The sequence below is a fragment of the Heterocephalus glaber genome, unplaced genomic scaffold (assembly GCF_053883595.1).
Source record: "Heterocephalus glaber isolate CG9 unplaced genomic scaffold, H.glaber_assembly_v1.0 deba00000071, whole genome shotgun sequence".
Taxonomy (NCBI): Eukaryota; Metazoa; Chordata; class Mammalia; order Rodentia; family Bathyergidae; genus Heterocephalus; species Heterocephalus glaber.
This window is the reverse complement of record NW_028258137.1, coordinates 32,049,733-32,063,277: the sequence shown is the minus strand read 5'-3', so window position 1 is coordinate 32,063,277 and position 13,545 is coordinate 32,049,733. Positions and strand designations below refer to the sequence as shown.

The 13,545-nt window shown below is 36.7% G+C and overlaps 2 protein-coding genes across 14 annotated transcripts in view; one reads left to right on the top strand and one right to left on the bottom strand.

Moving 5' to 3' along the window:
- Rpgrip1l (RPGRIP1 like) overlaps positions 1-6,621 on the bottom strand; it is a 91,362-nt gene extending 84,741 nt beyond the window's left edge. For 7 of the 12 annotated variants that reach the window (XM_087186042.1, XM_087186084.1, XM_087186004.1 and 4 more), the window contains exons 1-3: positions 6,473-6,621; positions 3,932-4,025; positions 2,125-2,269 (exon numbers count right to left, since the gene is read on the bottom strand). In XM_087186042.1, the coding sequence (XP_087042168.1) occupies positions 2,125-2,269; positions 3,932-4,016 (230 nt within the window). In that variant the 5' untranslated portion in view covers positions 4,017-4,025; positions 6,473-6,621. Of the gene's footprint in view, positions 1-2,117; positions 2,270-3,931; positions 4,026-6,472 lie in introns of those variants that run through there. The other 5 variants (XR_015440891.1, XM_004847916.4, XM_087186121.1 and 2 more) reach the window with 3 other exon arrangements.
- Positions 6,622-6,720: 99 nt separating this feature from the next.
- Fto (FTO alpha-ketoglutarate dependent dioxygenase) overlaps positions 6,721-13,545 on the top strand; it is a 399,271-nt gene continuing 392,446 nt past the window's right edge. The window contains exon 1 of one of the 2 annotated variants that reach the window (XM_013073314.3): positions 6,721-6,901. In XM_013073314.3, the coding sequence (XP_012928768.1) occupies positions 6,857-6,901 (45 nt within the window). In that variant the 5' untranslated portion in view covers positions 6,721-6,856. The remainder of the gene's footprint in view (positions 6,902-13,545) is intronic. The other variant, XM_021260894.2, reaches the window with a different exon arrangement.

The following is a 13,545-nucleotide window of genomic DNA, read 5'->3' as shown; positions in this document are numbered from 1 at the left end:
ACCAAGATCTAAGGGTACTACAAACATTCTAGTAAAATAATCAATGGATTAGTTCCTTTTCCACCTAATTCAGAGAATGATATATCACTGGGAAATCTGGCCAGGTATTATAGTCCAACAATGCCATGTTCTACCTTGCTCTTTAGTGAGGTTCTGAGGCTCTCTCAATGTAATACCCATAAAAATAAGGTAGTGATCCAAATGAGTTAGTTGAATCTATCTCAGAGTTTAATCTCTTACAGAGAGACTATCACACAGAAATGTAGATTAAATTCAAAACAACGGTACAAATTTAATATGAAAAGGTAGTCAATATCTAAACAAAGAGAAATAATCCTAATTTTCAAGGCAAGAGAAACACATCAGCATTGTCTTTAAATTCATTACATGGCATTCAAATAAACTTCGTTAGGAAAAGTAAGATTGAATCTGTTTTTGTCCAGTAATAATAAAAATATTTGTCATTTGAGTATTTTATGATATTAATGAATCATAAGTGACCTGATAAAGGTTGAGTACTTAAAGTGGTGGTTTATACTATCTACATTTATATAAAAGAAAGTGATGCTATTTACATCTTAGGGATAAATTTAAAGACAGTTCTACGCATGTATGTAGGGCACTGTCAGTGGTGTAAGACTGAGAAGGAATTCAGAGTTTTGGGTCAAAGGGTTCAAGGGATTGCTACTCTCATAGCTGAATAAAATAAAATCCCAGGAAGTTCACTGGCTTGAATATAGTTAGTGATAGAGAGGACTAGGACACATACATACAGCTTGACTTCTTGCCCAGTTCTTTTCCCACTACATAGCTCATTATTAAGTTGTTTTTTATTTTCTGGCTAGGACAAATTACTAATGAGGTCAAAGTTGTTAATTCAATTCTTTTACTGAACAACTAGGCTTACATAGAAAAAAAACCTGTTTGGTGGTCACAGAATACATGCCTCATTCTGCCTAGTTGACATGGGTGTGCTGTTGGTGAAAGGAATTCATGCCAATCTTGAAAATGGCTATTTTCATGACCCCCAAACCAGCTCAAAGGACTGAACTCAACAGATCAGTAGACTGTTAAAACAAAGTCCACAGAGTAGAAAGTGCACTGGAATCACCTCTTTGGAAGAACTCTAAGCAGAAAAAACCCTATCTTCTTTCTTCAACGGCCATCTCACCTTTTCTGAATATGAATACAGCCTTGCTCATGCTTACAAATATGAAAACACTTGTGTTTTTAAAGCTATACATCCAGAAGATAGGCACAGTATTTCTCAATAATAAAGAATATCTATTCTTGATATTCCTGCATAATTTGTTTTTGCCTATAAATCAAAAGTGATTAATTTTTTTTTTCAGAAACAGTAAAGATCCTTTGAAATAAATACAAAATCCAGACTGACCCAAGCAAAGATATATAAATTCCAGAGATTAGTGATGTTTTCAGCCAGGTTTGGGGGCACATGACTGTAATCTCATCACTTGGGAGGCTGAGGCAGGAAGATTGCTGTGAATTTGAGACCAGATTGGGATACACAGTGAGTTCAAGGCCAGCCTGAACTACATAGTGAAGTCTTGTCTTAACAAAACAAAACAAAACAAGACAAAACAGTGATGTTTCCAATAGTTTAAGGAAAGATGCATTCTAACAAGTTGGAATAGTTAATTACTTTTTGAAACTTTCATTTTAAAATTATGACATTTAAGATACATATACTTGGGCTGGGGATTTAGTTCAGTGGTTCTGCCGCCTGCCTCGCAAGCGCAAGGTCCCAAGTTCGATCCCTGGTACCAAAAAAAAGAAAAAAAAGAAGCAGATGCTTTGGCTATTTACTTATTAAACTATAAATATTAAACCAAAAGTTATTTAGAGGTATGATATACCCATGGCACTGTTCATGATTAGCTCTTTTCTTTCAAATAACAACTTCAGACATAATAAACATTCACAATCTTTTTTGGTTTATTATTCTACTTCGTAAGATTTTCCATTTTTAAAAATTCTATTTATTTACAACCTCCCTGTTCCAGAAAAGACTGAAGGTGGGGTTTTCAATTAAGTTTATAAAGAAGCATATCCTCCAAACATTACAGAGTCAAAAAAAAAAAGCTAAAAGCTTTTTATCATAACCTTTTAATTTTATCCTCTTGCTTGCGGGCATGCTGCTTAAGTAAAATGTTCTCCTCATGCAAACGCAAAAATCTGTCTTCCAGTTCCTCACGACTGACACGTGATACTGCCTGGCGAGACTTCATTGTCCGTGATGTTGAAGTTTCTGAAAAAATGAAAAGGTAATCAATTGTAGGATTACTTAGAATAGTCTCTAAAAATGATAACTGTTGTTAATAAAATAGTCTGATGCACTCAGATTTTTCTCCTTGGTGATCTAAAATTAAGATTCTTTTAGCAAATATTATTTACATCAATGAATTGAGGTGAGAATAAAAATCTTTGTGATTAATACAGTTATCTGAGATTTATGCAGTAATAGTATTGATTGAAAAATGCATTTAAGTAATCATTCTTTCAGAGTATAAGGCAGAACTCTGATTCAATGGACTTTCCAATATATATGTTGAATGTTGTAAAAACTAAAGTCTGAAAAGTCAGTGTATCTAAGCTGGGAATCTGGTTCAGTGGCAGAGTGCTTGCCTAACATGCATGAAGCCCTGGGTTCAATCTCAAGGAATTCAAGAAAGGAAGGAAGGAAGAAAAAGAAAGAAAGAAAACAAGAAAGAAAGAAAGAAAGAAAGTATCTAAAAACAGTCATCTTTATCAAGGGAAGAGTTAGAATAATTTGGTGAACCAAATATGATTTTTCTGAACTATGGATGTTATAGAAAATAAACAGCAAGATTTACAAGACTACCCTCCAGAAAAATCCTCAAATTTAAAAACTGTCATCTGAAAGCTTAACGACCATTTCTCTTTAAGTTGCTTCATATATTTTTAAATGTCTTCTATGCCTTTTTAGCATGTGTATACAGTATCTTCTTACAGATACTTCAATTCGGTACTTTCATATTATTGTGAAATACATCAATTTTCAATAATCCTCCAATAAAAACAAAGAACAAACTGACAGAGACTAAAGTCCTATGGTGATTCCTGAGGACAACAATTGAACTCAATAACAAAATCTAATGCCAAGTTTATACATACTTTTTACTTCCAACAATAAAATCCGTATAGTAGTATTTATCTGTTTTAATGAACAAATATATTGATCACTTCTCTAAGGTAGTCAATGTGGCTACTTATGCTATTCTAAAGAAGATTCCTTATTGGCATGTATTTTAAATCACCAACCTTTTCAATGGGATGAGAGTATGGCTGATGTACTGCTTGTACACACAAAGATAAAGAGAGCTCTCTATTTTAAACTATCCTTTAAAGCAGTGCTTTTCTTTTGTAATTTGAATGTGCTCTTTAGCTCTACAGCAGCCACTGAGAAAATAAAACCTTTAATGTATATTAATTTGATAAAAAAAGTCATTATCATTTGCATAAACAAGCCATTGAGAGATACTCTACTTGAAAGGCAAATTTTTAAAAATATGGCATTTCCTCCCATATAAAATTTAAACACAAAGAAATGTTTTAATGGTGAATGTGATTTAAACCAGGAAATTCAGTTTGAAGGCTTGATACATTCTATGTAGTTTCAACTGATGTGTGTAATTTTAAAAAGATGATTTATAACAATTCCTTATCAAAACAGAGGGGGATCTTGCATTTGCTATGAGCTGTTGATAATTAACGCATGCAGTAAAAAATACCTTATGTGTTCTAACTTTCCATCTTGTTTAGTCCAATCAAGAGCTATATAGTTACTTAAATAGTTTGGTTTGTATGAATATTAGAAAATACTTTAAATTAAAAGTAAAGAAATCATAGATCAAAGTTCATGACTATAATAAATAACAGCTGGCTGTACCTTGTAATCCTCCCACTCCAAAGAGGTTTAGACCTATATCTTTCACAGGCAGGTCTCCTGCAGTCTCATCAGCTGGACCAGACATGGCCTATATCTGTGGAGAAAAGAAAACTCAAATAAACTCTTTTCAAGTTATTACATTAACTATGCAATGGAATGAACCAAATAAAATGAATAAGGGACTAAAACTATAATGGACATCTTATAGCCCACATGTGCTGCTTGAAGAAGATGAAAGCTTCTATTCTAAAAGTAATACTAGATTCAATCATGGAGACAGTGTTTCTTTCAACAGTGTATTTCCTATAGGTGGCTTAGGAAATGAGGTAAGATTATCATTCTTCCTTTTCTTATTCCTCGATGTGAAACAAAAACAAACTATTTCAAATTGAAAAAAAAAGTACTTCTTTTCCATCTCCCTCTTCTCCACAAAGCAAGCAGGTATCTTGGGAAAAAGTCAGGAATTTGATTCAAATCATTGTCCTATCATTTTACAGCTGGTCATGTCACACAACCCCTTTGAATATTAGTTCCTTAATTTAAAAGATGGAGCAAATGATATCTAGCTGAAAGAGTTTTCCTAAAAGTAAGTGAGATGGTAAATTAAAACCATTTAGCTCATGTGCCTGGATTGTCAATAGTACTGGAATATTAATTATTTGTTTGGTGAACAAGTTTTGTGAAAAAGATTTCATAAACTCACCAACAGGTTTTGTTTTTGTTGTGTCTTGCTTTTGTCATCATAATGCCTAGGTCTCAGGGGTTACTTACCTCAATATATAAGCTGCCCAGGTAATTGTAATTTTAGTTTCTATTCTTTACAGAGATGCACCACAGTAAATCTATTTTGTACATGGATATTGTCTACACAATGTTCAGTATGCAAAAATAAATACAAAATTTTACAGTTTAATTTCCATCTATCGAAAAAGTGACGTGCAAACTGCTAATGAAAATACTCTAAGGCAGAGGTTCTCAAGTTCTAGAATGTTGGTCCTTGAAGGTGAAGACTAAGAAAGCTGGAAGTTTGTTATTAACCCTCTGTATTCTTGGAGGTTGGCAGGGCTTGGTGCATTCAGAGAGCAGGTATTCACTAAATATTTGACTAAATGAAAGGAATTAGAATCTGAAAATCCAGAGATCATTTACAAAAATGTGTATATACATGTGTATACTGTGAGAGGGCCTGGGAGATTGACCACTCCTTTTGGAAATACTACTACAGAAAAGGTCAATTTTAAGATTCAAATTATCAAGTTTAAACACAGGTCACCTGTGAAAATGACTGTTTTCCGTTAACCTTTAGGTTTATAATAATGATAATGATGTTAACATTTAGCGAATACTTTCTGTTGAGATTGGGCACGTTCAAAGTGGTATGGCCATAGACTTACTGAATGTTTTCTATGCTTACAACGGGCACTTGTAAGTGCTGTACTTAATTAATTAACATGAGTTAATTAAATAACCTTACAATATCCTTGTGAAACTGTTACTCAAATGATTCCTGCTTTACAAATGAGGAAACCGAGACACAGGTAACTTGCCCAAGGATATTCACCTAGAAATTAGTTGTCTGGGGATATTTTTGGTTGTCACAACTGGAAAGGGGAAGTGTTATGGGCATCTATTGAGTAGATGATAGGAATGAGGATAAACCTTCTACAGTTTGTACAATCTATGACAATTAATTATCTGGCCCAAAATGTTAATAGTGTAGTTGAGACAGCCTGCACAATATGGCAATGCCTAACACCATCTCCCTCCTTGCTCATTATTCTCCACTTACACTTTCTCCTTTCCTCAAAGCCATCATACTGTTGTTTTGCTCAAGGCCTTTGCATTGGCAGATCTTCATTGTTTGGAGCTCAGCTCAAAAGGCTTTTCCCGATCATCTTATGTTATAACAGCCTTCTTCCTAATTTCTTCACGGTTTATTTCTTTTATAGCAATGGCCTCTATCTAAAATTATCTCATTTATTAACTAGTATATTGTCTCCACTAATAAAGTATAAACATCATAAGATGGGTATTAGTCTTGTTCAGAGTTGGTCGGAAACAAGTGTCTGCAACACGGTGAGCGGCAACGTTACTGCTTACTTAATGAGTAAATGAATACAAGAAACTGAAACTAGAACTGTAAACAAAATTTTTGCTTTTAAGACATTAACAGGTTTCGGATAGTAGACGATAAATAATTAGGTAACAATAGGTAACTAGGGAGGCTGAGGATCTACCAATCAATTCTGAACCCTGGGTAAATGACCGAGTTGTGTTTGTGACCTACTTGAAGAATCTGGTTAGGGATGTCAAATCTCACCAGTAATGGTTTATGGTTGGGGTTTAACACTTCAAATCGGTCCAGGGCGTGGGGAAAAGGGCGGGCGGTGATGCAGGCCTGAGAAAGGGGAGAGGCTGCTTTTCACGCAAGAACTCCAAGGCCTTCTCCAGGTGCAGAGCGAACCCCATGGCCCTGGCCCATGCTGCAGCAGGAGGGCCCGCCAACCTCCATTTACCCCCATCCTCCCCCACAGTACTCACCTCCACTCTTCCCCGGCCTCTAGCTAGCTACCGTTGCTATGGCGCCGACCGCATGTGTGTCAGCTGGCCGAGAGGAGCATGGAAGAAACATGGCCGGACCCGTTGCCCTTTGGGAAATGTAGTTCTCATTGGGCGCTAGGCTATCCGCTCGAGGCGCTGTAGACTACGCTCACACAGCTATGGGACTTGGGAAATTCTTCGGCTCTCAAGCCCGAGGAGCTTTCGGGTGTCTCGCGGTGCATCCTGGGAATCGTAGTTCTTGAGGCTCTGAGGGAGAATAGCGCGGCGTAGGAGCAGAGAGATGAGAGAACTACATACAGGGGGCGGGGTCCAAGGCGAAGAATTTACGCGGCTCTCTGTGGCGAAGGCGACTTTAGTGGCAGCATGAAGCGCACTCAGACGTCTGAGGAACAAGAACGCGAAGCTAAGGTATGTTGAGCATTTTGGGGTCGGAGTTCTTCGAGCTCCTGGAGCGGAGGAAAAGAGACTGGAAGGGCCTCCCTTGATGGTGAGCGGATGCACGGTGTTGAGTCAAGGGATGACATGGCCTTGTCTGCAAGAGACCTGGAGACTGATGTGTGTATGTGCGTGTGTGTTTGTGTTGCAAATTCGTGTTGCTGGGGATGCAGGCCGAGTCCTGTTGGACCAGCTCAGAAATGAAACTCATGACACCCCTCTCCTTGTCCTACTTCTCCACCTATTCCTTAGTAAAATTTGTATCCACCTTTGTGCCTCAGTTTCCTGGGCTTTTACATGGCTGTGATCATACAAGCTGTGCTTTCTCGTTTTATAATGGTCTCTAAGGATTGAGATCTGCTTAGATGAAATATCTGTTGGGTCAGGTATTTCTATTTGGAATAATTGTCTCAGTGACCAGTTGATAATGGTCTGTCTTCAGCACTGTGAAGAGACTTTACTATATTCTTGTTCTCTGCCTCTGATGTTCAGCTCTGCTAGCTGCCAAAACATGCGATGACCATAACAGCAAAAGCGATTTATTTTCTTCCAACATTTATTGTGTCAGGCACCTGAGTTAGGTGCATATTTACATTATTTCATATTGTTATCGCAGCAGATTGCAAGATATATTATATAGATGGAATGTCAACAGTCCTGTTGCACAGATGAATTAATGAGGCTAAGAGAATTGAGTGTTTTCCTCCCCTCACCCCCATTCCTGAAGTTGTGTCCTGTTGATTTGTCTGAATGTATTGAGACTCTCTTCACTTTTTTCATTTCCAGTACCTTTTCCCAAACTAGATTATGTCTGCAATGGACTGTTGAAACAGCCTCCCACTGGACTACACCAACCCTCTAAAGTTCTGTTTCCTTCACTTTCCCCAACAATCAGTCTCTTCTGTGCCATAAAGAAAGCGATTGTTTTTCAACATTCAAACTGAGTTTTGTTGCTTTCTTCCCTCCTTACTGTGCTTACCACCTGCTTAAAAATCTTCTGTGTACATCACCTGCCTTGCAAAGCGCAAGGACCTGAGTTCAATCCCCGGTACCAAAAAAACAAAAACACACAAACAAAAAAACCCAAAAACTTCTCTGGCTTTCTGTTACTTTTAGGATAAAGACAAAACTTTACCTATCCTGAAGGATCTGCATTGTCTGGGCCCTATTTGTTTTCATAATCTTATTGGACATGACACTGTGCTCTGCTTATCAGCCACTTTAACCTTCTCAAGAGTCCCTTTTGTTTGTAGTTTATCTGGTCACAAGGCCTTTGCACATACTTTCTGATGTCTACTCTATGTTAGACAAATATTGCCATGGAGAATTAGTGGTACATAAAATAGGAATAGTTCTTGCTCTCATAGCAATTAGTTTTTTGAGTGAGTCTGTCTTTGGCCAATACATCTAGGGATTTTAAGATGTAAAATCTGGCCTATAATAACCCAAATTATAACATTTCACAAGGGACCTGAAGTTTCTATGCTTGAGTCTGCATATGATGTGGGTAATACACTATAGATGAGTACAAAGAGAGATAACCCTGCTATGTTAGCCTACATTGTGCAAAGAAACAATTAATGTAACCCAACAGCACTGTGCATTATATCTTTCAGGTTTATTTTTAAAGTTATTTATTCTCTAGATTTATTGAGCACTTATTACTGTATTTGCTCATTGAGAAGATAATTTTAGTTAAGATAGAAACCTGCTCCAAAGAACTCTTATGTCATTGAAGCCATACTGGTCACTTGTGAGGTAGTTATTAATGTTGTCCACATTTTAGGGATGTGGAAAGTGAGGCTTGCAGAAGTCCTAACTTGCTCACGGTAAAATGGTTGCTAGGTCGAACTAGGGGTCAGAACCAGGTCTTCTAACTCTAACTTCAAATGTTTTTGCCATTTTCTGCTTGTGAAACACGTTAAGTTGATAGAGCCTGTTGTCTTTTTTATTTATTTACTGGTACTAGGGATCAAACTCAGGTCCTTGCACTTGCGCAGCAGGCGGCGAAACCACTGGGCTAAATCCCCGGCCCTAGCCTGTTGTCTCTCTATTGCTTTTTTTTTTTTGAGATAGTATGTAGTCCAGACTGGCTTGGAACTTGCTCTGTAGCTCAGACTGGGCTTGAAGAGATCTTTCTGCCTCAGCATCCTGAATGCTGGGGTTACAGTTAAGCGCCATCACCATACCTGGGTTTATTTGCTTTTAAAAATTTCTTTGATCTTTATTTAAAGTTAACTCACTTAGGAATTATTGGTTAGAACAAAGTGCTACATTTTAAATAGAAAATGTGCAATTACTCATGAATTATTCTGTTTTTTTCTAATCAACTTTATTGAGGTATAATTTGTATACAATAACTTACAACCATTTGTAGTGCACAGTTTGATAAATTTTGACACATGTATATCTGGAAAACCATCACAGTTGGCGTAGAGAACATTTCTGCACTTTCGAAAACTTTCCTCTTTCTCATCTGCAACCCCCACCTCGGTCCCAAGACGATCACCGATATGTTTTCTGTCACTGTGGATAAGCTGTATTTTCTAGAATTTCAAATAAATGGAAGAATATGAATTCCATATAATGGAAGTATTGTGATTTATAATAGTGTCTTCTTGTGGGTCTTTTTTCACTCAGCAAAATGATTTTTGAGATTTATCCATGTTATTGTATGTATCTATCTATATACATTTAATTACTAACAATCCACTGTGAGGATATATCACATATTTAGTCATTCACCTCTTTGTTGCTGGATGTTTGGATTGTTTCTGCTTTTAGGTTATTACAAGAAGAGTTGCTAGGATTATTCATGTTTGAGTCTGTTTTCCTTTTTATTGTGTATTGTCTTCATTTACAGTTATTTTCCTCCTCATCCATAGGGAATCTCTTTGTTCTTTAGATTTACCTTTTCTGAACATTTTAATGTAAATTGAATCATACAGTGTGAGGTCTTTTATGCATCCACAGGAAGGGGTCTTAGAATATATCTGCTGCAGATACAGGAAGACTACTGTATTTTAGAGTATGAGGCTTTAGAAGCCTGGAATTGAATTCTGCTATATTACTAACTTTCTTAAACTTCTCTCAGCCTCAGGTTTCTTCTACAAAATTCTACAAAATTGAGGTAACATAGTTGAGGATGAAATGAGATACAGGACATTCCTGGCATATTGTAAAAATAAACATTATTTTTATCATTATGTTATTATCATCATCCTTATCACCTTTACCATCTCCTGTCTGATTTTAGTAGATACTTAGTTTAAGTTCAGAACATACATTCTGGAACCTTGTATTGGGTGTCAGCATAGGCAGGTGTTTTCCCCTGGGCTTTGGTTAACTTCTCTACTATGTGTCTAAAATGCTACCTTGGATACCCCTCTTTGGAAAATGGAAAGAAAATAAAACGTTGCTGAAGCAATGCGTCTGTGGTTCAGATGAGAATCTTGGTTAAGTTCTTCATGTTAAGGCTGGAAACATATGAGTAAAGATAGTGGCTATTGTCCCATGGAACTGGCTGTCTTTCCATGGAAGACAGATAATTAAGAATATACTAACAACAGAGTGGTAACGTTTAACTTGAGAAAGGACATGGTAACAAGGAATATCTAACATGGTTTATGGTTTAGACCAGTGGTGGCAAACCTATGGCACATGCGCTGCAGGGGGCACGTGAGCCAAGGGTATGATTTGTTTTTTCTAAACTAACACCTCAGTACTCGGGTTTAATTGCAGTGTTGGCACTTTATGATAAATAAGTGGGTTTTGGGTTGCAGTTTGATCACTCAGTCTCTAAAAGATTTGCCTTTGCTGGTCTAGACTAAAATTACAGAATTCCTTCCTTAGGGTGATCTGTTTAACCTGGTGGTGGTGCTGGCGGTGGGAAGAGGTTATAGAATCTTTGCTAATGTTTAAGATGTATGACATGTCTGGAACTGATGCTTTTAAGAAACATTAGAACTGTCATTAGTCATGAAATAAAGACGTGTGAATGTTACATTCCAAATTAACTTCAATGATTCTTAGGCTGATTTACAATACATTATCTTTTAAAACACTGAAAATAGCAATAGTTCACTATTGAAATGGTTATACACTTAAGAACATTAATTAATTTTATTTAAATAATATATATTTTTATCAGTGAAGGAAAATACTTAGAATAAATTATTTTTTATATATTTTAAATTTTATTAAATTTTAATTTTTTTATTTGTACATGTTTGCAATACATAATAATTACATTCCTTGTGGGGAGTTGATACAAGTACATAACACATCTTAATTATTTTCTTTCATTCCCTTTCCCTTCCCTCCCTGCCCCTTCACTCCATGTCTTGATCCTCTTTCCTTTTGCAAAAGATCTAGCTCCCTGTTTCTAATTATCTTTTATTTTGCTCTTTATTTATAGTTTGAGTTTCTCATATAAGAGAAATCATGCAATACTTAATCTTGTGTGTCTGATTTATTTCATTTAACATTATGGCCTCATGGTGCATCCATTTTTGTACAGATGACTCAAGTTTATCCTTCTTTATGGCAGAGTACTATTCCATTGTGTATAAATACCACATTTTCATTATCTACTCCGGTGATGGACATATAGGCCATTTTCATGATTTAGCTGTTATAAATTGTGCTGCTATAAACATAGGTATGCATGTATCACTGCAATATGCTGTCTTTAACTTTTGGGAAGATACTTAGGAGGGTAATAGCTAGGTTAAATGGAATTTCTATTTTTAATTTTTTGAGTAATCTTTATACAGATTTTCATAGTGGTTGTACTAGTTTACATTCTCGCCAACAATGTAGAAAGGTTCCTTTTCAAGCCCAGCCTCCCTGGCATTTGTTATTGGTTGATTTCTTTTTCTTTTTCTTTTTCTTTTCTTTTCTTTTTTTTTTTGGTACTGGGGATCGAACTCGGGACCTTGCGCTTATGAGGCAGGCAGCGGAACCACTGAGCTAAATCCCCAGCCTCTTTTTTTTAAAATTAATTTTATTGGTACATTTTATGTATACAATATAATGACATTCATCATTGGAAATTTGCACCTTTACATAATCTCTCTTGGTTCTTACTTTTTGCCCCTTCCCCTGCCCTCCCTTCAACCCCTCCATCCCTCCCTATTTACAAAGACTTTGTTTCCATTTTTTCATTTTCTCATATTAATTCCATTCCTTTCTTTTTTCCCCCTACCCCTCTCACTTTCCCTTCCCCTTTGCCCCTTTCCTTCCTATTTCACATTATCTATTATACCTTTTAGTCCTTATTTATACTTTCAGTTTCTCACACTAGAGAAACTATTCGGTATTTACACATATGTGTCCTATTTATTTCACTTAAGAGTATTGCCTCAATGTGCATCCATTTAGCCATAAATATCTCTAATTTCTTGTTTTTTATGGCTGAGTGGTACTCCATTTTATAAAAAAACCACATTTTCTTTATCCAGTCTCCAGTTGATGGGCAATTGAGCTACTTCCAAGTTTTAGCTATTACAAATTGTGCTGCTATGAACATGGGTGGACATATATCACTGTGGTATGATTCTTTTAATTCTTTGGGGAAGATACCCAGCAGGGGAATAGCTGGGTCAAATGGGACTTCCAGTCCTAGTTCTTTGAGGTATCTCCATACTAATTTCTATAGTGGTTGCACCAGTCTACACTCCCATAAGGAGTGGAGCAGTGTTCCTCTTTCCCTACAGCCCTGCCAGCATTTGTTATTGGTCGATTTCATGATAGCAGACATTCTTTCCGGGGTGAGGTGGAATTTCAGTGTTGTTTTCATTGGCATCTCTGGAAGGACCAGGGATGTTGAACATTTTTTCATATGTTTATTTGGTATTTCTACTTCTTTGTCTGAGAAATGTCTGTTCATTTCAGATGCCCATTTTTGGATTGGGTCTTTAAATTTGGGAGGTCTCATCTTTTCAAGTTCTTTATAGATTCGAGATAGTAGACCTTTGTCTGAGGAAGAACAGGTGAAGATTTTTTCCCACATTGTGGGTTGTCTCTTCACACTGCTGGTGGGTTCTCTTGCTGTGCAGAAGCTTTTTAATAAGAAGAGATCCCATTTGTTGATTGTTTGTGCTAGTTCACGGGCAACTGAGGTTTTGTTCATAAAATCTTTTCCTACACCCATGTCTTCAAGGGTTCTACCTAACCTCTGTTCCAACTGGTTCAGAGTTTCTATTTTAATATTTAGATATTTAATCCATTTTGATTTTGGTTTAGTGCGTGGTGAGAGATATAGGTCTAGTTTGAATCTTTGGCAAGTTGAAGCCCAGTTTTTCCAGCACCATTTATTAAAGAGGCTATCTTTCCTCCAGTGAGGGTGTTTGGCTCCTTTGTCGAAGATGAGATGGCTGAGTGTGTCTGGTGTTGTTTCTGCATCTTCTAATCTGTTCCACTCGTCTTCAAGTCTGTTTCTTTGCCAGTACCATGCTGTTTTTATCACAGTAGCGTTGTAGTAGAGTTGCAGGTTGGGGATTGTGATACCCCCTCCCATGTCTCTGTTACCTAGAATTGCTTTTGCTATTCTGGGTCTCTTCTTGTTCCAAATGAATTTTTGGATTGTTTTCTCAAGGTCCATGAAGTATGCTGCT